General features: G+C 63.8%; 1 protein-coding gene and 2 long non-coding RNA genes across 9 annotated transcripts in view; 1 reads left to right on the top strand and 2 right to left on the bottom strand.

Moving 5' to 3' along the window:
* TP73 (tumor protein p73) overlaps positions 1 to 23,606 on the top strand; it is a 62,081-nt gene that overhangs the window by 30,304 nt on the left and 8,171 nt on the right. For all 6 annotated transcript variants that reach the window (XM_058719351.1, XM_058719352.1, XM_058719350.1 and 3 more), the window contains 3 exons: positions 11,239 to 11,481; positions 22,923 to 23,109; positions 23,464 to 23,579. In XM_058719351.1, coding sequence (XP_058575334.1) covers positions 11,239 to 11,481; positions 22,923 to 23,109; positions 23,464 to 23,579 — 546 coding nt within the window. The remainder of the gene's footprint in view (positions 1 to 11,238; positions 11,482 to 22,922; positions 23,110 to 23,463; positions 23,580 to 23,606) is intronic.
* On the bottom strand, positions 9,191 to 11,548 carry LOC131505598 (uncharacterized). 2 transcript variants are annotated; one of them, XR_009258480.1, is made up of 3 exons: positions 11,442 to 11,548; positions 9,487 to 11,089; positions 9,191 to 9,363 (listed from the first exon to the last, which is right to left on the bottom strand). It is a non-coding gene; the product is annotated as an uncharacterized LOC131505598 (long non-coding RNA). The 2 variants fall into 2 exon arrangements; XR_009258479.1 differs by having other exon boundaries at positions 9,191 to 10,387; positions 10,502 to 11,089.
* LOC131505599 (uncharacterized) lies at positions 15,460 to 18,439 on the bottom strand. Its single transcript, XR_009258481.1, has 2 exons — positions 17,343 to 18,439; positions 15,460 to 15,531 (listed from the first exon to the last, which is right to left on the bottom strand). It is a non-coding gene; the product is annotated as an uncharacterized LOC131505599 (long non-coding RNA).

The following is a 23,606-nucleotide window of genomic DNA, read 5'->3' as shown; positions in this document are numbered from 1 at the left end:
TATTTAGCAAAAACTTTAGAGCCTCAAGAGATAAGCAGGGTCAATATTAGACCCCGTGGCTCTTTTCAGGCCTGTCTGTTGACCAGGGCCCAGGACTGTCTGGGCTGCAGAGTTATCGTTTTCTTGTTGTTAAGCATACTTGAGAGACAGAGAGACAGAACGTGAGCAGGGGAGGGGCAGAGAGAGAGGGAGACAGAATCTGAAACGGGCTCCAGGCTCCGAGCTGTCAGCACAGAGCCCGACGGAGGCTTGAACCCACGAACTGTGAGATCATGACCTGAGCCGAAGTCGGACGCTCAACCGACTAGCCACCCAGGTGCCCCTGCAGGGTCATGTGGAGCTGGGTCATCAGCGTCTGGCCGGTTCCCGCTGTCCGCCGGTCTGGTGGGCACCGGCAGGTGTGTGTTGTGTGAACGCCCGTGCCCACGGTCCTGGCTCAGCACTTTCCACCCGCTGTCCAACAAGGATCCGGTCACTCTGTTCCTGCAGACAGTGCAGCCTCTGGGCGGGAAGGGCCCCAGGTAGGAAAAGCCAATCCGTGCATCAAGAACTATGTCCTAAGTGCCTCCTGTATCCCAGGCACACGGAGGGAGGGAGGGACGAGATCCCACAAGGCTTCTAGAAGGGGCCCTTGCTGCAGTGCTCAGAGGAGACCACAGGAGGGCAGGGCCGAGGCTGGGAGCCCGAAGCCGCTGGCGGATCCTGCGGAGGGATGGTACCTAGGGCCAGGCAGGAGCAGGGGAGGCGGTGAGCACCTGAGTCCTGGACGAGATTTGCTGGTGGGCTGGGGGGTGGGGACGGCGAGCACAACCCAGGTTGGACCCGGGAGGCTGGGTGAAGGGAGTCGCCCCGTTTATTCAGATGGGATACTGCAAGAGGGGGATTTGGGGTGAAAAGTGTGAACTCGGCTTTGCTTCGTGAGCCACTCATCAGCTGTGGGGGAGGGGGCGGCGGGCCAAGACACCCCCCCCCACCCCCCACAGCACAGCGCCTGCTGGAACACCTGGGGGCAGGTGTCGGGGAAAATGACAGTGAGGAGGGTCCTGGCATGGGAGGGGGCTGCACGGATGGAGAATGACCAGATCCGAGATAAGCAGAGACAGAGAGGGGCAGCCTGGGAGCCAGGAGGGGGGGCCATGGGGGACAGGAAGGGGTGGGGCCTCTGGGGACCTGGAACCGGCAGGAGGGGTTCCAGTGGCTGGGAGAGGACAGGGCTGGAGTGGCCAGGGGCCTGGGCTGCAGAATGGGGCAGCAGCCACAAGGTGTCCTTTCCGACCTGGTTCAGGGCCGCTGGGGTCCGGGCAGGCAGGGATTGACTGTTCCGGAAGGGGAATACAGGAGCCTGCCTCAGTGGAGGTGAGGGATGGCCCCATTCGCCAGGCTCGCTGAGCTGCCCCGCCGGTGGCCAGTCGGCCAGTCGGGTCTCTGCTGGTGGAAAATCCCTTCTTCCCTTGCTTGTGGCCAAAACACGGGAGCTGTTCTGCAACAGCCAACGTCCCGTTCATTCGGAGCCCCTGACGTGACCTCTGAGTGTGCCAGGCCCTTCACTAACCCACGACTGGTATCACGCCTTTGACTCGGGAGCCAGAGGGTCCCTGGGCTGAACTGCTCCCCCGCCTCCCATCAGCCCTTCCTCTGGCCGCAGGTGCTCTCCTCTTTGATCTCCAGCCTGGAAGTTTCCCTGCACCCTGCCCATCTTTCACTTCCGACAGGCTTCGCTAATCCTTCTCATGAGCAACCCCCCCCCCCCCCCCGCCGTGAACAACAGGCTGTGTGTTCAGCCTGTTGTGAAGTCCCGAGCCCCCTACACACTCAGCGGCTGGTTTACTGGCTGCCATGGCCGCACGTGAGCACCAGCTCCCGCAGGGCGTGGGCCGCCTCTGCGTGGTGCCGCCCTCCCCCAGCACCCGGGAGACCCTCACCCGCCAGGAAGCTTGTCAGGGCTCAGAGCCCGCAGGAGGGCCTGGGGTTGGCCTGTCTGTCCGCCCCGGAGCCGTGAACTGGGGAGGCGATGGCTGCTTCTCCATCCCCGGGTGCTGGCCGTCGAAGTGACCACCGCCCCTCCCCCCACCAGAGTCCCGCCTCCTTCACTGTGCTTGTTGCTGAGGAGACCAGGGGCCCGCTCGGTGAGGTGCTGTGCAGGCAGGGCCTGTTTAACGCCTGCGGATAGACAGACGGACAATGGAGACGTGGGCGAAGGAAGTCAGGGCAGACACCTGGGTCAGCGTCAGGCTCTGGGAAGGCTGACTGTCCCCCGTGGGGCTCAGGGGTGAGGGGTCCCCCACGAGCTGCACCCCACCTTTGCTCCAGGCCCCGGGCACCCTGGAAGGGGCTGTTTTCTGGGGGTCAGTAAAGTCTGTGCATCCGTGGGCCTCCGGCCTGTTCACCGGCGGCCCCGCAGACTCCGTCAGGGAGTCGCATGGGGACCCTGCGCGGCTCGGGCTCCAGGCCGCCGCCCAGGCTGTCTCAGCAGCGCTGTCTGCAGGCGGAGGCGAGCAGGGCCATCCTGCAGACACACGCCTCGGCAGCTGCAGGAACGGGCTTCTGGGGGCACGTTTCTCCAGCGCGAGGTGTGGAAAGTTCCACACGGCCCTGGCATAGGATTGGGCAAGGAGGGCGCGCGCATACTTCCAGGAGGGGAGGGCGCCTCCCCCAGCACGAGTACGGTCTTGTTGGCATTTCCACCCATTTACTCAGACTCCGGGAGATGCTGTGGGAAACACCGCGGGTGGAGGTCTTGCTCTGAGGGGGACGGGTTCTCTCCCCCTGAAGCCCGGACGGCATGCCAGCCACTCACCTCTGGGTGAGGCTGCACCCAAGCCCAGACATGCCTGCCAGAGAAGACCAGGGGGCTCGGAGTCTCATGCCCTATGAAACCTCTGGTATCAGTGTTCTGCGGAGAGCCGGGGGACGCTGGGGTCAGAGCAGAAGCCTGCTGGGGGTGGGAGGGAATCCCCCAAGGCAGAGCCCTCTGAGATCCGTGGGGTGCCTGCCTGCCCACCCCCGGAGCCCACAGCAGGGGCGAAGGGGCCGCAGAGCTGAGGCCCCGTCTCCCCAACTCCGCACACCCTGCCCCAACCGTGCGGGAGAGAATGATGCTCGCACCCCCGTGCCCCGGCTCAGGCGGTGCTGCGTCCCAGGAGTGGGGAGCGCCGAGCTGGCCTCACCCCAGGAGGTAACATCCAAGGGGGAGTCAGGGGAGCCTCCTGAGCGGAGGTCTGGGGAGGACATCCGGGCAGAGGGCCCGGTAAAGACCCTTGTATCCACCTCTCCAGTCAGATCCACTGTGGTCCCATGAGGAAGCCACGGCCGACACCGTTCACCCATTTTCCACAAAGACGGGGGCCATGCAGCCGGACGGTGACGTGGTTCCCACCCCGGGGTGCCAACCTGGGAAAGGATCCATTGCTGTGTCTTACTGTTGGGCTCAGCTCCAGCCCTAGCTCCTGGCTGGAGGGGCAGCCGGGCCAGGATGCTTCCTGGGGGAGGTGACTCTGAGGTTGGAGGCTGGAGGGCAGAACCTGGCCAACGGGATGGGGAAGGGGCCAGGGAAGCCAGGGCGGCTGTCTGCCAAAGGCCGACTATTCCTCCGGACTGTTCACCTGCGGCTGTGAAGGGAGACGTGTTTGCTGGGCCCTCGGGCAGCACGGGATGCACGCAGTGCCACAGGCGCGGGGAGCAGTGGACACGGCAGGCGGGGCGGGGCGTCGGGACCCAGCAAGGCATGCTGGGGAAGGCAGGAGGCAAGGAGGGAGGAGAGAGGAACCCGTGAAGCCTCAGGCCAGGTGCATCGCCGCCTTCCACGTCTGGGAAGGTCACGGGTGGACTTTGTGACGAGTTGCATTTGGACCTCTCGGCTTTCTTCGGAAGTGCTTGGGAAATGTCCTCACCCCCACGGTCAGGAGCCTCAGGGGGCAGATAGAGGACCCTGATAGGACCGGCTCTGCAGCCTCGCCTCCCCTTCTGGACACTCGGGGGTCCCCCGCGTGATACCCAGGAGGCCGGCCGGGGTCACAGAGCAGAGATACAGGCAGCTGACTTCACTTGCTGCTCTCGGTTCAGAGCAGCCTCGGCCCGAAATGCAGCGAGGGAAGTGGGCTTTAGTGTCCAGAAAGAACTTCCTGAGGGTCAAGGGTACACGATGCTGGACGAGCTTAGCCAGGTCAGCTGTGGAAGCTCTTTGCTGCAGGTTTTTCAAGAGGCATGAATAGACAGTCAGAGCTGAGCTTTGGATAGCATAGCTTGGAACAGCTCAGTCTTGTTGGCTGTGTTTTGTTTTTTACTAAATACAGCGCAATACTGAAATGTATTTCCTCTTCCTTATGATTGAAAAAAAAAAGCTTTTCAAGTTATCTATTTATTTTGACAGAGACAGAGACAGCGTGAGTGGGGAAGTTCCGGAGAGAGAGGGAGACAGAGAATCCCTATCAGGCTCTGTGCTGAACTCACTAGACCGTGAGATCCTGACCCGAGCTGAAATCAAGAGTCAGGTGCTTAACCGACTGAGCCACCCAGGCGCCCCTCCTTATGATTTTCTTAATAAAATTTTCTTTTCCCTGGCTTACTTCATAGTAAGGACATGGTATATGACCCATGTGGCTTATAAAATCTGTGTTACGTGACTTTATGGTATCGGTAAGGTTTCTGGTCAACAGTAGGTTAGTAGTAAAAAGTCAAACTTGCATTTTTGACTGCGTGGGGTATCGGTGCCCCTAAGCCCATGTTGGTCAAGTGTTTCGGGGTTAAGCTGTGTTTCGGGGTTAAAGCCAGAGGAAAATGGACACCCACGAGGTACGCACCCACAAGGGTGTGGGTCATGGTGTTTGTCACACTACCCAGAAAAGCGGGAGAAAAAGCCCCAGAACACAGAGGCAGGTGAAAAGATCCAGGGAAGCTCCTAAGAGGAGGTGAGCCTTGAAAGGCTTTTCAGGTGGCAAGGAGACAGACAGTGTTCCAGGAGGGGAACAGCAGGAGCAAAGGCCCTGTGGTACGGACAAGAGGTACAAAGGAGGCTGGGATGGGGGCTCCTTGGGGGACCCTTTATCAACGCCGCCCCCCCCCCCCCCCCCCCCCCGCCGCCAGAGGCCCAGGGGCTCTATCTTTTGAATCAGTGTTTGAGCCCAGTGTCTCCCGCTGCTCCTGCTTGGCCTGGTGCAGGGACGAGTCTGGAGGTCTCCTCTCTCCCTCAAGTCCCCTCTACTAGGTGAGTCAGCCTGGAACTGAGCCTCTGGGGACATAAGAAGAGTCGTCCGAAGTTTTACTGACAAGGTTTTCTGTTACGACTTTCACTAGAAAAATAAGGTTCACCCGGGGGATGCTGCGTGCGGCAGCTGCCCTTGGTCGCGGGCCGCGTGCTCACAGCCAGTCTGACTTTCCCTCCCGTCTTACTAGCCACGGGTGCCGGGAAGGCAGGGGAGGCCGAGGCAACCGGCACACAAACTTTAAGAGCAGTTTGCTTTCCATCTACATCCCCGAAACCCGCTTGAGATGGTTTACCGATTGTCAATAAACACATAAAATGAGAATCTTCTCCAGGTGCAAACCCGGCCGTGCGTTGTGGCCGCTCCCGGAGGCAGGACCTGCCTTTGACCCCAAAGAGCACCCAGGGCAAGAGCGGTGCTGTGGGCCCACGTGTGTGCTGAGTTCCAGGGTCCGTTTCCTTCAGCCCAGAGTTTTCTGAGCCTCCAGTCTGGGGCTGGGTGCGACGGGACGGTGGGATGTGGCCTCTCTGGGGCATGGGGCCCTCCCCGCTCACCCCCTCCCTGTGCCTGGCGCTCGGCCCTGAACTCTGAGTGGGGAGGGTCTGGGGGTGGCCCAGCTTGTTTCCCTGCAGCCCTTACCTTGTTGGGCCTTTGTGCGGAGGAGGTGGAGGGGAGAGGGGTGTGTCCAGCTCAGTCGGGTCCCTGGCTTTGGGGGGGCCTCCTGGGCAGGGGTCATTCCTCCTGATGTACAGTCACAGGTTATGGCCTTCCTGGACCCTCCTGATCCCCACAGCGGTCCTATGGATGGCTTCACCCCCACTTTGTAATAGAAAGCTGAGGCCGAGAGCTGTGGAGTCCCGGCTGGGTCACGTGGGGGGGTGGGGCCTCGGGCCCCAGGTCTGCGGACCTCGGAGCCCTGCTCTACCCTGCTGGACCTGAGGGGTCCCTCCTGTCCTTCTCCTCTTGCCCCAGGACACGGTCCTTGTGGGTGGCACTAATCCTGGACCTGGGCACATTAGAGAGTCCTGTTCTGGAGGGTGTTAGGTGGGCAGTGGGATGGCCAGGAGAGCCCTGCCTTCTGGGATCACCAGCCCAGGCACCACCACCTGACCACCTGTGGGGACCCCCGGCCCTGGGGGCTTGGGCGGCAAGGTCTAGCCTGTGGGGCAGGGGCTGGAGGGCTGGGCTGAGCTCAGGTTCCCGGGAGAGGAGGACCAGTGGGCAGGCCGGACCCTCTGCTGCCTGTGGGGGTGCCTGGGGCACTGGGGCCTGGCTCCCGGGGCCTCTGAACCCCCCCACCCAGCCCCCATTCTCCGCTACCCCTTGGGCAGGGGCAGGGGCTGAAACCTGAGACCCTGGCCGAAGTGAGTGTCCCCCCGTGTGAGGACAGTGCAGCCATCCCCAGCTTGATGCACCCCCCCTCCCGCCCCCAGCCCCGTGCTAAGCTCTGCTGCTGCTGCTCTGTGCTGTGACAGCCCCCCGCGGTCTGCAGAGCAGGGGAGGCCCCGAGGCTGGGGATGCAGGGCAGGGCGGGCTGGAAGCTGGGACACCTCCCACCCCAGGGCGGTTCCTTCTGTCCTCTCCCTACTGCTCCTGGGGCAGGACCCCCTTTCCCTGGGACTCCACTCGCTGTCCCTGCCAGAGACCAGCTCCTTTCCCAGAAGAGGGCCAGACACAGACACAGTTCAGGACCTCCACGCCGGGGGTGGGGCCTCCCATCGGGCAGCCTCCTCCCTCTGCTGGAGGCCGCAGCCTGAGGTCTAAGCCCCTTGCCCCTTCCCAGCGTGTGTTCTGGGCCCTGCGTGTGAGCACACTCGGGCATGTGGCCCCGAGGCCTATGTGTGCCCTTGCCTGTGTTTCTGGCCCCAGAGGTGCTGACCCTGGGAGCCAGCCTGGCCCCCTGCAGAGGCTGTGGGATGGATTCCCTGGTGCACTGGCCAGAACTGCCTGCACCCTGAAGGCACGTCCACCCTCTCTGCCCCTGCCCGCTGTCCCCTCCAAGTCGGCAGAGAGCACCAGAAAACATGTTTGTGGAGCAAATGGACAGAGACTGTTGGGGGGCCTGTCTGGCCCTGGTGGGAGGAGCCCCCAGGCCATCCGCCAGGGTCCAGTAGGGCTCACTGAGGATCTGGGGGGAGATGTACTCCCCCGGCCCCAGCCCCTCCCGGAGCCCGGGCCCGGTGCATCCTCCGCGGGACCTGGAGGGGAGGGGAAGCCGCCCGCCCGCCCGCAGCCCTGCTTGGGTCGGGCCCAGGAGCCCTGCACGCACATGTAGGCACATGCGGGCCGCCCCGGGCTGGGCATGTCCTAATCAGCCCGCTCTCTTGGGAGTTCTGCTTGAAAGCAAACAAACCAAAAAAGTCCTGGTTTTGCCCGAGGTTCCTCCCGCTGCCAGGGGCCTCCGGTCTGGACGAAGGGCACCCCAGGCTTCTCTGTGGCTGTGCTGGGCCCGGTTTGGACAGCGAGGTTGGGTGGGGCTGGTCCCCAGGGTGCAGTGCACCCCATCCGACTGGGAAGGAATGCAAAGGGAAGGAAGGAAGGACCTTTCGGGAGGCATGCAAAAGCCGCCCCACTTCCTAAGCAGCGGGGTTCCCTGTAGCAAAGCGGAAACGGCACAAAGCAAACGGGACAGAAACCTCTGCCCTCTGCCATTTCCTGGGGGTGTGGGCGCAGGTGTCCCTGGGGAAGCAGGACTCAGAGGAAGGGATGGCCCTGGCCATCAGTAGCAGGGATGGCCCTGGCCCCGCACAGGGGCCCGACGCTCTCCTAGGGAGGAGGGGCACTCCTCAGGAAGCTGGACCACAAAATGCCACGGAGTCAAGGGGGGGGGGAGGGTGCGCACAGGCCACTGGCTGGCTCGTGGGCAGACAGAGGGAGCCTGTCTGAGGCGCCCGCCCGGTGTGCAGAGCGCTCCCTTCCCGCTCACGAGGGCTCCCGCACGCGGGCCCTGCCCCTTGTGGCTGCTGGGTACATGATGCTATCAGCCTTGCTCTTTTGGTTCAGTGACTAATTCCCTGGCACCCGTCGCAGATCGGTAAAGAATGTGGACAAGTTAAAATCTGAACAACGTTGTTGTCGTCGTGGGGCTGTCTCTCATTTCTGGGAGGGGGGGGGCCGTGGGGGCCCTTTGCCCTGCTGGCCTGGGCCATCCCGTCGGGAGGGGGCGGGGAGGGGGACAGACCTGCACCCCGGGTTGTGCCGTGCTCCCCGAGGCTCCCACAGCCCTTCAGTCGCCCAGGGCGCAACTGGCACCCCAGTCGCCCAGGGCCATGGCTGGTCACCTGGGAGGGAAGAGAGAGGGCACGGAGCCTGGGGAGGAGGGTGCAGGCTGGGACCCCCGCCCTCCCCCCCGGACCCGGTGGGCTCTCAGCCTCCTTGAGTGGGAGGACCGGCTTCCCACCTGGCCTTCAATCCCGGGCATCGGTCCGGGGGAGGCCTCCTATTGCCTGGCACACCCACGCTCCGTCATTCATTCATTCATTCACTCACTCACTCACTCACTCGCCCGCTCGGCAGGCCTCTCGGGAAGCACTCTGTAATGAGAGCCCGTGGTACCCCGACAGGGGCCGGGCTGCTGATCGCAGCGGTTGTGATGCTGGGGAAGGTGGCAGCCTCCGGAATGCCGTGAGCCCCTGGCGGCCTGGGCTCTGGCCCGGCCCGGAGCAGATGGGTGTGAGCTGCACGTGTGATTTCCAGTAGCCACGTCGAAAAACAAACGGTGAAAAGAAACCCGTGGAAGTAACTTAACACTTTATCTCACTGATGGGAAACGGTGCCCGTTTCGGCGCGTGCTGAATGTGAAATCGTGGGGTGGATTCTGCCCTTTATGTTCTCGTGGCCAAGTGTGTGGAGTCGGGGCGCCCACGCCCACAGCAGCTGCCTCGGCTGTGAGGGCACGCCGGGGTCGCCGGCCCGGGCCCCACGTGGAGCGGGGAGGCTTGCTCTCCTCCCCGCACCCCCCCCCCGCCCCTGCCCCCCACCCCTGCTGGGCCAGGAGAGGGGAGGAGCCGGTCCCCAGTTGTTTTGTTTTAAACAGCTTGATTGACTTACATTTTACCTGACACACAATTCACCCATTTCAAGTGTGCAATTCAGTGGGTTTTCGTATATTCACAGCTGTGTGTACCCGCCCTGACGGTGAATTTTAGAACCTCTTCATCACCTCCAAAGGAAACCAGCTGCCCCTTAGCCTCTGCCCCCAGCCCCACCCAGGCCCTGGTGGCCAACTGCTCTGCCTCTGGCTGGACTCGGCCGGCCGTCAGCGGGGACCCCACGGCAGGCATACTCGTGTCTGTGGCTGGCTTTGTGCCCTCGCTGGTGGCACTCCCCGTAGGGCGTGTCTGACGCCGGAATGGTTGTGTCCCACTGCTCCCTCAGACGGACCCCACAGTTTGCTCATCTGGGTGCCGGGGCCTCCCAGGTTGACAGGTGAAGGCACAGAAGGCTGTGGGGAGCCAGAGCGGGGAAGGAGGCCTCTGCGGTTGCCCTGCAGGGGTCCCCTGTCCGCTGCCCCCCTGTCCCGCTGCCGGCCCTTCCCCAGGTTCACAGCGGGCCACGGCTCCAGAGGTCCAAACGGAAAAGGCCTGAGGCCCACCCGAGGGGTCCGTCCGATGGCAGTTTCAGCCGGGGGGGGGGGGCGGGGGGGGGCTCAGGTGGCTGTCCCCTGCGGGCTGGAGCATCCTGGGCTCCAGGAGCCACGAAGCCATGGCCACCTGTCACCTTCTTGTGCTCCATCAGCCCTTGTGGTAAGCTTCCTTCAGACTGGCAGTCTTCAGTAGAGGCTCCAAGGACCCTTGTCACCAGCAGGCCCGATGGGGGAACGTGTGCTTTCCAGATGGATGCTGAGCTGGAGGGGCTCTGGGTTATGCACACCTCTCTCCTGATGGAGGAGGCAGAGAGGGGCTGAACAGCCGGTCACCCTGGGGGATGCACCCCTGTGCTTTGCAATTTGGAGAAGGCAGGCTGGTGAGGCGGGGGCTGCAGGGCAAGCCCCCCACCCCACGCTTGCTGCTGGTCTGTCCCTGCCCCCCAGGGGGACCCCAGGCCCTCTGCCCGCAGTTCCCACCATCCCCACCCGTGTCCGGGGCTCTCGGGGCCACTGGCTCACCCCAGGCCGGTCACTCCCTCTACGTGCCTCAGTGTACCCGTCTGTGAAACGCGATAATGGCAGTGTCCACCTCGGGCTCCTAGAGAGGATTACAGTAAACCTCACCGCCATCCTGGCACAGAAAGCAGCTCACAGGTTTGCAGGTAGGAGCCCTTCTGGCCAATATCAGCTGCTCTTTGCTCTGTCAGCCCACCTGCCGCTCGAAGCCTCCAGATTGGGAAAGGCGTCTTCCTTGCCGGCCCTCCAGGAGGAGTCTGATCTGCCCTAGATTGGGCTGGTCCCCTTGCTGGGGCCTCCTCAAGCCCCAGGCAGGGGCTGGCCCATCTCGGGGTCCCGGGACCCCAAGGGGGTGAGCTGGGGGTGCACACACACAGTACAGCTTAGAGTCCCTGTTCCTCCTGTGTGGGGGTGGGGTGGGGAGGGGCTGGGCTCCCGGGTTAGGGTTAGGATGTGGACCAGTAGGAGGGGACTATGGGCCCCACACGCTGGGGCCACCCTCTGCCGGGCCCGCCTCTCCCACAGTTGGGCTCCCTGGGCCTGGGGTCTCCCCGCTTCTGGCTGGAACACAGGGTGGGAGGCGAGGGTGTCCGGCTGGATACCGCCCCCTGGAGAGTGCCGCTGAGTCTGCTGGCCTGTGAGAGGGTCCGGAGGGCCGGGAGCCACCCCCACCAGCAGCTCCCTCCAGGTGTGCTTGGTGGAGCCCCGGAAACCCTGGCACCGGGAGCCGATGGAGGGGGGAGGCGAGGTGAATATGTCAGTTTATCCCAACACAAGCAGTGACCTGTCGGGTGGGGGGGGGGGGGACGGGGAAATATTTGGGATGACTGAGCTGCTGGCCCTTTAAGTCTCCTGTAACAGGACACCTCTGGCCGCGCGTTTCCACTCTCCAGCCTGACTGTGTGTCCCCCTCCCTCCCCCTTCCCACGTTAGCCCCAGTTCAATCTGCTGAACAGCACCATGGACCAGATGAGCAGCCGAGCGGCCTCGGCCAGCCCCTACACCCCGGAGCACGCCGCCAGCGTGCCCACCCACTCGCCCTACGCACAGCCCAGCTCCACCTTCGACACCATGTCGCCCGCACCGGCCATCCCCTCCAACGCCGACTACCCCGGCCCCCACCACTTCGACGTTACCTTCCAGCAGTCGAGCACAGCCAAGTCGGCCACCTGGACGGTGAGTTGTGCGTCCGCTCCCAGGGGCGCCTGCGGGGTGCGGGCCGGGGAGGGGTGATCGCCCCGGGTGTCCGCGCGCGCGGGGTTCCCGGCCGCCTCCGGGAGGAGCGTCGGGCAGGAGGCGGGTCTGGGGCTGGGCAGTCTGGGCGTGCCCACCCCTCGGACAGACACGGCCAGAGCGGCCAGCCTCCGCGGGGCCCCAGAGGGGCAGACCATCCTCAGGGGGACCCGCCAGCATCCCCGCAGCCCGGTGGGGTTTGCGTCCTGTCCTGGGTGAGCAGGAGGCGCGTGGATCGCCCCCCCCCCCCGGGGTCTGCAGAGGCCACTTCCTGCAGGTGGTGCGGGGCGGCGGGGAGGTCCGGAGTCCGGCGGTTGGCGGGCTTGGGCTGTGCCCGCACAGTCTCTGGGTTGTTGTCTGTGAGCGTGGGTGTGAGACCGGGACGTCAGGGCTGGGTCGGCAGCTGTGCGGACTTGGGTCTCTGGCGCCGTGCTTGGGGGCATTCTGGCCCCTGGTGGGGACGTTGCCAGCTCGGATGGCATCCCGCACACCCACTGGTGCTTCGAGTTTACTCTAGAAACCACCCAGCAACGCGCGAGATAGAATCTGTTATCGTCCCATTTTACAGCCAAGGAAGGAGGCACCGGAGGGAAAACAGCTCACTCGGAGTTACGCCATTAGTAAGGGCCAGCTGGGAATCCCGTGGCCGGCTTCCCGGTCGTGGGGTCACTGGGGTTACGGTCCTAATCGCTGAACCGCGCTGCTGCGGCTGCGAGGGGAAGGGGCTGCCAGACATGCCCACGGGGGCAGGAACGCAGCAGAGACCGGGAGATCCCCAGGACGGACCACAGGCTTTCCTCTGAGGGTAGGGCACGCAGGGCATTGGCAGGTCACCTGCCACACACACCCCCCCCCCCACAGGACAAGGACAGTGAGCCTTGCCCAGTACCTACCCCGGACACATCTAGGGGGTCCTGGCCACGGGACAGCGTCACCTCCTGCAGGGGACAGCAGCTCCATGGTCTCCCCCAGTCCGTGGAAACAGGACCCTGGAACAGGGAAGTCTCCAGGCAGGGTGGCTGTGTCCCTTCAGGAGCACCAAGCGGGTGACCCGGGGGCTCTGCTGCTTTAAGGGGGGGGAGGGGTCCCACGATCCCCACCGCCCTGCTGGGCTGTTTCCCACACTTCTGCGGGTGGAGGTGGGGTGGAACCACAGGGAGCTGGTCAGGCTCTGCAGGGGCCAGTCTGGGTCTGGCTTCCAAGTTACAGCCCCCCCTGACGCCCCAGCTGCTGACCCATCTCTGGTCTGGGGCTCCCACCCTGTGGGCGCCCAGTTTTCCTCATTTGCGACTTTTTCCTGCAGTGTCCCTTGTCGCTGGTGGTAAGGCTTAAGGCTGTTGCCCACGCAGCACGGGCTGGCACAGTAGGAGCAGTGTGCCACCTTGGCGGCGGAGCTGGGGTTGGGGTGCCATAGGGCTGATCCTCCTGGGTGAGGCTCTGAGGCTGCAAGTGCTAGGGGGTTCTCTTACTGCCTGCGGGGTCCTGGTCCTCCCACCCCGATTTGAGGTTTGACTGGGTGACTGTAAGCCAGGTCAGGAGGCTCCTGAGGCATCCCCACACTGGCACACCTCTGGTGACAGGAGACTCACTACCACTCCTACTCCATGTTCCTACTGCTCCCCGAGCCCTTCCTCCGGCTTCTCAGGGGAGGGTCCCAGCCTCCTGCACCAATGCTGTCACCCAAGCCTGAGCTGCCGGACCCCTAGGAATTTTGGCAAGCACTGGAGGGGGGTCCCGGCTGTCTTCCTCTCCACTGTTTGAGGAGGCAGGAGGGGTCTCTGCAGTGTCCTGGGGGACTTGGAGTGCCTTGGATGGTCTGAGCTGGTCCTCAGGAAGGGACAGAAGCTGTGCCTCAGCTGGCTGTCCCCCCCCCCACCCCCCACCTGGGGCCTCTGTCCCCACCTCCCCTGGCAGGGGAGTGACATTAAGGGTGGAAAGCCCATGGCTGGGTCACAGTTGTCTGCTCCTAAGTGGCCCCATGGGGTGGCCTGCCCCGGCCAGCCACACCAGAGGGCAGGGGAGGGCTTACCTTTGCCCAGCGGCTCTGCCCACAAGCCCCGACCAACCCTGCCCCGCGTGCCCGAGCCCCGATCCCCACCTCCCTGTCTGGGCCCTCTGCTTTTGCGTGGCTGCTCTGAGAAGGAGGTGTTGTTGTTGGCGCACACGGTTCCCCCCCCCCACCCCCGCCAGACCTCGTCAGTGCAGGGGGTGGATGTGGGACAGACGTTGATAATGAGATTTTTGGCACCTTGGCTCTCTGGGAGAAGACCCCCCGTGGGCTCCTTTCCCTGCCCGGGATCACGGTGCAGGACGGGGACTGCCCGGCCGCCCGCCTGCTCGCAGCTCTGGGGGTCTGGCTGCGCGGGCGCTGCCCGGACTTGCTTCCCGGGCGCGCTGTCTGGGCTCCGCACCGCGCGGTGCGTGGCTCCCGCCGTGCCGGATGCCTGGTAACTGATAGATAATTCATATTTTTCTCAAGTACAATTCCAAATTGACTGTTGCCTTCACTCCTGTCCCCGCTCGGAAAAAACACCCTCACCAAGTCCCCAAGGGACCGCAGCTGTTAATGGGGTCTTTGGCCTGTGCCTGGCCGAGGCCCCCTGCGAGCACCCCCACATCTCACATCCATGCTCCTTGGGCACCGAGGGGAGCCCTCAGCTCACAGGCGTGCGTGCCACACGCGGATGCACATACGGAAACACCTTGCACACGCGTGAAGACGGGGACACGCAGACGTGCACAGGCATACACAAACACATGTGCACACGTGCGGCCTCTTCTGGTCCCGACCCAGGGTTCTGACACCCCCTCCCGCCCACAGGCCAGGACCGGCGGGTCAAGCATAACTGAGCAGACAAGGGATGTGTGTTCAGCCTCCAAGATTATAAACTGGGGGCCAGGGACGGGACGAGGTGGGAGAGTTTGGCTGGCAGGGTCCAGGTCTCAGGTCTGCTGCACTGCTCTGGGCCTGGGTCTGAGGGTGGGGTCGTGACAGGACAAATGAGCTGCCTCCTGGGACCACTTCTAACGGGGCCTGGAGCCCGGAGAGCGCCGCACAAACCGCTGCTGTTGAGCCGTCCTGGTGAGGGCCTGTCCCGTGTCGGCGCTCCTCGGGGCTCTGGGGGCGTCAAGGAGAGACCTACATCGAAAAGGTCAGGGCGGCGAGTGAGGGCTGGCACCCGGGGGCGCTGATGCTCTTTGGACCGGTGGACGGTGGAGCCCGGCCGGCGATGGCACTGATTGTGCCTTTGTCGCTGTCCCAAGCCCTCCCCAGCACCCTCCAGCCTGGCCTCTGGGCCCTGACGGCCACTCTCACCCCGCAGCCCCCCAGGGATTGGCGGTGACACGGACGGCTGGTCCCAGGAGCCTGGAGGAGCAGCCGATGAGAGGGGCATCTGGATGCCGTCCAGCCCAGCTCAGTCTCCCCCGGCTCCTAGGCTGGGCCTCGCCAGGGAAGAGGGCTGTCCTTGGGGTTTGGTAGGTTTGGGAGGGGGTTCCGAGGCCAGGCAAGAGGCTTGGGACAGTCGGAGCCCCGGCCCAGCTGGGTAGCGTGAGGCGTGATGGTGAGGGTGCACGTGGTGTGACGGCTCAGCTAGTCCCCGGGGGGGCCTGGACACAGCCCCCTGAATGACCTCCAGCCGCCCCACACACGAGCGTCAGTCTGTCCGTCTTGGGGACCAGCCAGCTCACGCAGCGTGAGCGCCACCCTCCTGGCCGAGGAGGCTCCTGTGGAAGGCAGGCAGGAGACACAGAGGTTCTCCACGGGGTTCCTGGCAGAATGTGGCTGAGTCAACACGAATGGATTCGGGAGAAAACTTTCCAGCCCCTCGGAGGTTTGCGAGCAGGAAAATAATAGCGGATGTGTCCCGACATGATCACAGTATCAATTGCGTTATCCTAAAAGTTTATGGAATGCATAAGTGGAATTAATACCTTTTACTGGCACCAGAAGCAGTTACACGTATTTAAGGCCGAGGGAAGAGCTCTCAGTGTCTGTGGTGGAGACAGAATGAGGAGCGAACAGGGGAAGTTGCAGCGATTGCCTGCATTGTGCAAAGCTCCTGGGGCGGGGACCCGCTTCCTGCAGGCTGGCCCTGGCTGGTGTCGGCGCCCTAGCCTGTGGCCTGAGCTGGGGATCGCTTCTCTCACCACCCTGTGCAGCCGCTGGGGCCCCTGGGCTTGGAGGTCGCAGAACTTGGCCTCGGAGGCCGAGTGGGGCCGGGGCTGGGGCCCGGGGAGTCGGGAGCGGGGCCTGGGAACAGCCCCTCCTCGCCTCTCCCTGGGCATCTCCCAGGCCCTGGCTGCCCAGCCAGCATCAGTAGCTGCCGTTATAGGGGGGACAGGGGACAGCTCCTCCTGGAACCGGGGCTGAGGAGGCCACGCGGTCCTGAGGCTCCCGCCCCTGTCCTGTGGACTCTGGGCAAGGGTCTCTGCTGAGCGACCAGTGAAGCTTTTCAGTGGTCAGTTGCAGGGGAAATCCGTGTCAGGATTTTGGAAGCCGGGCTCGAGTTCATGGACCCCAGGCCCCAGAAGTCCCCTGGCCACGCCTCCCCCCCCCCCCCCCGCCTTGCAGGGGTGATCCGTGTATTTGTCCAGGTGGCCCCAGGAAGAGGAGGGGGCAGAAACCCGAGGGCAGCAGAGCTGGGGTGAGGTGTGAGGCCCCCGGGCTGGACAGGGCCACAGGGCTGCTACGCTCGGGCTCGTTTTAGGGCAGGAGCACCGCCTCACACAAGTGACTAGCACTCCAAGCTACAGTAAAGTGGAAGCTCAGGGGTTGCTGGGGGATCCCGCGGTGGCCTAACGCCCAGGGTCCCCCTGGGATTACAGACCTGCCTCGTCCACCATGGCCGTGTGCCCCGGGGCGAGGCAACCCCTCCCCTCTCCTCCTCGTCCTCCTATGTGAGGAGCCAGCTGGCTCCTCCGGGGGCTTGGGGAGGATGAGACGAGGGGGAGCCACATGCTCACCACCTGGCACTAGGAGCCACTGCCCTCTGCAGGGCAGTCAGATGTTTAGGGTCCCAAACTCTCCTTTTCCCCCGGGGCTTCGCCGGGTATTTATCTTCAATTCCAGCCAACCATTGCCTTAAAAGCTGGAAAATGCCCATCCCCACGTGTCCGGGGCATCCCCGAGCTCACTGGAGAAGCTGTGGGCTCCTGTCCTGCTGGCAGAGGGTGCAGTTTCTTAAGAGTGAAAAAACCATGCTCACCACTGCCTGGCCAGAGGGCAGGTCTTTAACTGAGGTCCTGAACTGGAGACTGACCTGTAGTTTCCATGGCAGGAAGGTCAGAGGCAGGAGAGCCCGTGCCCAGGGCCCCCAGCTGGAGCTGACACAGGGCCATCGAGGCCATCCTGAATACCCGTCCCCACTGTGGCCATGGCCGGGCCAACCTCCCCGCTCCCAAGCCACTTGCAGCTGGGCCGGCCCCAGTCCCAGGCCATCTGGAAGTTTCTGGGCCCTGGGGGCAGGAGCTGGCCCACCTGTGCCTGCACTCACCAGACTGGCAGTCATGTCCAGAATGGGGTGCCTGCAGTCAGAGGATCCCAGGACCGTCCTCTGAGCAGAAGGTGCCTGCTGGCCCCCACACCCTGCCCAGGCGGGCTGACCCTATGAGCACTACATTGACAAGGCCAAGCAGCTCAGAAGGGGAAGGTGGGCGTTAAGGGTCATAGGGGATCTTTCCCCTGGCAGTTGAGGGGACCCTCTGTGGTGAGCAGAGCCGGGCTGGTGGCCAGCCTCCTCATTCTGTCCCCACACGGGTAGTTCTCTGGTCTGGCTCACAGCCATGCCTTGCTGCATTCTTACCAGAGTGTTTTCCCCATGGGGCCAGCCAGCGGGGTGTCTGCCTTCTCTGGGAGGCCAGGACAGACAGGCTTGGGCTCTCCAGCTGGCAAAGTCAGAAACCAAGTTCACAGGCAGAGGAACTATGTTTGACCCTGGCTGAGGCAGATCCTGGTGCTTCGGACGTGGCCACCATTTGTGCTCTTGGCCAGGAGGGTGGCTCCTGGTGGGAAGGCTGGGGCTCCCCGCAAGCCCAGCTGGGTCCCCAAAGACACGTCCTGCTTACCCTCTCCATCCTCAAGGCCCCCTCCTGAGGGTCCAGGGGAGGCCAGATGGCAGGGCCTGGGTATCTGAGGCCAAGGGCAAGTCCCCGCCCATTGGCCCCCTTGCCCTGACCCCAGGCCAGAGGAAGAAGCATGTTGTGCCTGACACCTGTGTCCTTGCTCTGTCCCCCTGCATGCTTCTTTGAGTGGCAGTCTTCCTGGACCCAGGGCTAGCCTGGTGGAGACAAAGGGGACTCAGGGGTCTCAGTGCTCCTACCCCTGATGTTAGCCCAGGACAGAAGCCACCAGAGACATCCTTCCCGGCTTGCAGCCATGTGTGGGAGGAGGGTGGAGTAGGCCCAAGTCCCTGTGGCCTGGGAGTGCCTGAGGGGGATGCTTGCCACTTCCCAAGGCATGGTCCTTCCAGGTCGTGAGGGTCCCAGGGGCTCCTGCTCCCTTGATTGGGAACAGGCTCTAGGATGTGGGGGGGCAGGCTCCTGAGGGGTGTCGCTGCCAGCCCCAGGCCCACCTCTCACAGGTAGGCAGTCTCTGGCCCACAGCCTCTGGGGATGCCCCTGGATAGTGGTCAGCGTCACTCGGCACCCGCAAAGGCCGCTTTTGCCTCCCGTTTATCCTTCTCTGGGCTCCCGGCGAGGGAGCCCCTGACCAGCCTGTGCAGGGTGTCAGCAGATGCGTGTGTGTCCTCCCCTAGCCAGGAGCTCTTGAGGATTCTCGGCAGGCTTCTTTATCAGGCACGGTTGCAGCCTACCGGCGTCCAGGAGCTCCCAGTTGCCTCCAGCCACCAGGCCTGTAGCCAAGGTGGGGCGTTGGCTGTGGGTTTCCTTGTGCAGGGACCCTCACCGCTTTCTGTCCGTGGGTGCTCTGAAATGGGCTGGGGTGATGGTTACAGACTGGCGCCCTCCCTGTTATCCTGCCCAGACCTCCCTGACATGTCAGAGCCCACTCCATGTCCCAGCAGCTCTCCGTGGAGTAGGGGAGGCCACCAGGAGGGGGTGTGGCAATGTGGCTTGTGTCACTCAGGGGCCCCTCCTTACCCAGGAGGGCTGTCAATGGGGGCTGTTGGCCTAGGCCCCCTGTGGGTCTTGGGGGTCACCCTATGAACCCACACAGCTTCTTGGTAAGTGTTCTTGTGGGAGTTTCTCTAGGGAGGAAGGGAGTCTGTGGCCTTGGGTAGGTCCTCAAAGGGGTCCATAACCTGAGAGAGGAGAGAAACGTGGCTCTGAACACACACGCACATGCACACACACACACACACACACACACACACAAACACGCGGCAAGCAGATAAAAGTGGGCTATAAAAAAAATCATTTAAAAAAATAAAAGCCCCCCCCTCAAGGCCCCGTCTTCCAGAATCTGTTGTAACAGATTCGCCCAAGCTGGTTAACGGTATTTGCGGTTTGCAAGATGCTACACGTCCCTGGAAAATGACAGACAACCTATTATCACCTCTCCACTCTCCTCCTGTCCAAACCTGCCCATGCCAGGCACCCAGCTGCTGGGGAGCGGGTGCGAGGAAATTAACAGCCACGGAACCTCGCCTGCCACCCGCCACCCTCTCGCCTGCCACCCCCGCGCCAGCCCTGCCAGGCCCCGGGCTCCCAGCCAGACAGGGCCCGTCGAGGACTCTAATGGGGGGAGGGTCCGGTGGGGGAGGGCAGGGATGGGCAGACACCAGCATTTGGGCAAACCGTTTCCTGCAAACACGAAGGGATACATGCATCTCGGGGCAGGCAAGTCTGGACGGCTCTGTGTCAACAGCCGAAGATAAATAAGATTTTATCAGCTCAGAATCTGTTGAAACACATCCATCTAGCGGTTCTAGGGAAGGAGAGGCAAGAGGGAGGGAGAGGAGGTGTCTTCACGTGACCTTCTCTGTGGACCAGGCAGGACCCAGGAGTCTTCCTCCCCACCTGCCCATGCCTGAGTCCCAGGAGCTGCTGGCTGGGGGATGGGGGCTCATGCCTTCTTAGACACAGGCTACCCCACCCTGCGTTTGGCCACCCCACGCCTCCCCCCCTCCAGGCCCACCTCCCGCCCCTGTAGCCCAGCAGCTGTGCCCCTGCAACATGCTACCAAGTGTAGGGAAGCCTCAAGGCATCCCTCCAGCCGGCCGTTCGCTGTTCTACCAGGACCGGGCTAGACATTTGTGGCTTCAATCCCCGCAGGGGTGGGGTGGCTGGTGTATGTGCCCACGGCCATATTATCAATCACCTTGGGGTGGCACTAGACTAGGGACACCCCTGTGGGGAGTGGGACCAGGCCCAAGGCTGGGGGTGGCCCTGCCAGGGACGCAGAGGGAGGAAGCGGGGGCCCTCTCTCCTCGCCCACCCTAGGCGGCTCCGTGCTCCCAGCCCAGCCTGGTCCGGCGCGGGTACCACGGACAGCTCCCCGCGACTCCTCCCCAGGGCGGGGCGTCCTCCGCGCGCCCCTCCGTCCCCGCCCTTCCTCCACCCGGCGCCGGCCACGTGTCCCTGCGTTTTCCTGGGACCTCCTGCGGCCCCCTGACACGGAGAGCACCCCAGGACGCCCCCATCCCCGCCTGCCGGCACGCGCCCCTGCGTTTCCCCCGGACCTCGGGGCCTCGGTCCGACGCCCAGACACGGACACCGAAGGGGCGCCCCCACCCCGCCGGCCACAGGGCCTGCAGAGGTGGGCTCACAAAGTCTCCGCCGGTCAGGGGCCTTGAAGCCCCGCCCCACTGTCAGGACAGGCCTGCGGGGCTGCACCTGGAGTCCTGCTCCCTCCCTGCTGGCTGATGAGCCAAGGCACCTGGCCCTTGGGGGACCAACAGACCCCATCTCAGGCCGTGGATGGATCACGAGGTCGGAGGACTGACTGATGGGAGCCGCTGGGTAGTCGCCCCAGAGAGGGGACTGGAGGGCCTGCTCGCAGAGGGGCGGGGAGCCATCCGGCCTGGAAGTGACACTGCACACTAGGCCATGGCCGGACGGCTCAAGGGTGTTAAGTGTGGTCAGCCAGCGGGCCGCCTGCCCAGCCTGGGAGAGGTCTGTCCAGTGGAGTATAGCATCCCGCTGACAAGCACCAGAACCCGGGGGCCATTCTCCTCTTGACGCTTTCAGGCGGGAGCCTCCAGTAAGTCCAGATTCTTCTGAAGGTTGAAGGGTCCTCTCAGCCCATTTTCTTTCGTGACTCTGGAGCCTGGCAAACGATAGGCACCCCACAAACACTGCTGCAGGGATGGCCCTCTGGACCCCGGTTGCCCCTATCATTGGTTCTGTTCGGGTCCCTGCAGGCCAGCCGGGGCTCTCAGTTCCCGGGGGGCCTCCTCCATCAGGAAAACCCCCTGGGTGACGGCTCTCCTGCTGAGCCTCTCCGAGGGACTCCAGGATGCTTGCCTGGAAGTTCCCTGCCTGAAACCACCTGCACACTTGTCTGAGAGCCGGGGACCTGTTCTGAAGCCTCACTGTGGGTCAAGAGAGCAGGGTGCCGAATGGGCACCCGGTGTCTGCTTTGGGCCAGGCAGGCTGCTGCTGTCCTGGGCAGGGGCACCCAGCTTATCCCCCAAACTGGTGCTTCGGGGAGTGAAGGGGCAGCATTTGTACTGATGAGGACATCGGAGGTCAGCAGTCACCCCCTGGGAAGCAGGACTGAGACCCACAACAAGCAGGCTGCCCCCACTCCCTGAGCCCTGTTTTCTGCTCTTCCCAGAAGGGCCTCAGCAACCCCCCCTCCCCAGGGCTGTGTGTGATCATTCTTTCCTGCACTGTAAGCAGGTCTGGGGACTCTGCTTCTCGCCAGAGGTGGGGGTCCCAGGTATGGGGTGGCAGGCTGCACCGGGCTCCAGGGAGCCTGGCGAGTGGGAAGGGGCGGTGAAGCCCACGGCATCCAGTTTCCTTCTGTCATGGGGGTGTGAGGGGCGGGTACTGAATTCAGCGCCAAGGGAAAGCTGAACAAGGTCCAACACCCCGAGAATGCCTTGAACTCCACCCCAGGGATGGGTGTTTCCAGGAGGGAGCCCCGGTCAGCTCATCAGGGGAGGGATGGCTCACACTGTGGGGCCAAAGGCTGTGAGGGCACCGGGGACCCCCTGCTCTGGGGCTCTGCGTAAGTTCCATCTCCCTATGTTTCCCACCTCTTGCTTTTTGTACACTTGGAGTAGCTGAGGGTCCATTGTGTGCCTTGGTGGCCAGAGGGGGGGCTCTGGAGGCCAGTGGGGGCCTTACCTTTGCAGTGTGAGGGTGTCGGGGCCCCCCAGCTTCCTTGGCAGAAGCGGGCTGTGACCTGCCCCTTCTCTGGCTCTGTCGTCCATGTGTCCGGCCTCAACTGCCCTGACCGTAGCATGGTGGGTACACTTCCCGCTGGGAACCGTGGGCCCCAGCCTGTGGTCGCCAGTCCCCTGTGGTACACCTGCCACAGTGGTGGCCGGACCCCAGCTGGGCGCCTGTCTGAAGCAGTGTCTCCTGGTACAGTACGGTTTCTCTGACCCCACCATGGTGGGGTGTGATGGGGCACTCTCCGGACTTTGTGTCTGGGGTGACTCCAGGTCACCGGGGATTTGTGGGGGGGCAGGGAGATTGTGGGGTGGGGCCAGGAACCTGAGACCAGGAACACTGTCCCTGGGGGAAGGAGGCATGAGGAGCCCCAGACGGGTCTGCCCAGAAGCCAGTCAGCTTGGAAGCTAGTGGCTACCCCCGTGGTCACCAGCAGGTCTCTTGTGAACTCATGCGAGGGTCCTTGGGTCGGCGACCTGGTCCCCCGGCCACTGCCCCCAGAGGCCCCTGCTAGGGTCAGGAAGGGCATCATCTGACCCTCCCTAGGACAGGGTCCCTGGGCTGCAGGTACTAGGGCTTTGAGGTCCCCGGTGGCCCATGCCACGCTGCAGAGCTCAACCCCTCGGACTCAATGTTTCACATTCTTCTTCACTCGATTGAGAAACATATCTGAAAAACACTATAAAACTTCCTATTTTTAAAGGGTAGGCTTCCTATTTTTAAAGGGTAGGCTTTGCAGGCGCTCTTGCTGGGCCCTGGGGGCCTACGGTTGACAGCGATGGGGGGGTGGGTGGGGAGGAGCCGGGCTCAGCAGGGCACCCCTGGCTCCCAGCCCCCACTCTCCATCAGCTTCCCCCTTCCCCGGCCTTTCCTGGCCTCACCCGTGAGATGGACATAATGGTGCTAACCTCTCCAGCCAGCGATGGCGGGATGAAAGCCATCTGCTCTCCCTGTGCCCAAAGCGGCTGGTGCTGCCGAGTGGGCGAGGGGATGCGGGGAGGGGCGAGACTCCTGGCTGGGGGTGGGGTGCAGCTGAGCGAGGGTGCCGAGCCGGGGCCTCAACCCTGCCCCCCGATCCCCACCAGTACTCCCCGCTGCTGAAGAAGCTTTACTGCCAAATCGCCAAGACGTGCCCCATCCAGATCAAGGTGTCCACCCCGCCGCCCCCGGGCACCGTCATCCGGGCCATGCCCGTCTACAAGAAGGCAGAGCATGTGACTGAGGTGGTGAAGCGCTGCCCCAACCATGAGCTCGGACGAGACTTCAATGAAGGTGAGGCCCCCGGCCCCGTGCCCAGCAGCCAGGGCACCCCGGGAGGGAGGGCTCGCCTCGGGCGTCCATGCTTGGAGACAGCAGGGGCTGACAGTGTGGACCCGGCACGTCCCCTCCCCAGCCCCTTTTCCTCCCAGCTGTACCTGGGGCCTGGGGTGCAGGTGCCCAGGGGACAGTGGTCAGCAGCGATGCTGGGCCAGGCACCCTGAGGGCATCGGGGCCGGCGGCCCGAGCCCCACCTGGGAGGCTGGTGGGGCTGGCCTTTGCGGTCCCCAGTCTGCTGCGGTGTGCCTGGCACAGGGGTGACCGGGCCCCAGCCGGGCAACCCCCTGAAGCGGTATCCCCTCCCGGCAGGACAGTCTGCTCCGGCCAGCCACCTCATCCGCGTGGAGGGCAACAATCTCTCACAGTACGTGGACGACCCTGTCACAGGCAGGCAGAGCGTCATGGTTCCCTACGAGCCCCCACAGGTAGGTGGGGGCCCCTGCAGTTAGCCA

This window comes from Neofelis nebulosa, chromosome 2 (genome assembly GCF_028018385.1).
Source record: "Neofelis nebulosa isolate mNeoNeb1 chromosome 2, mNeoNeb1.pri, whole genome shotgun sequence".
NCBI classification, from domain to species: domain Eukaryota; kingdom Metazoa; phylum Chordata; class Mammalia; order Carnivora; family Felidae; genus Neofelis; species Neofelis nebulosa.
Note: the sequence above shows the minus strand (reverse complement) of the source record. Positions and strands in the feature narration are given on the sequence as shown.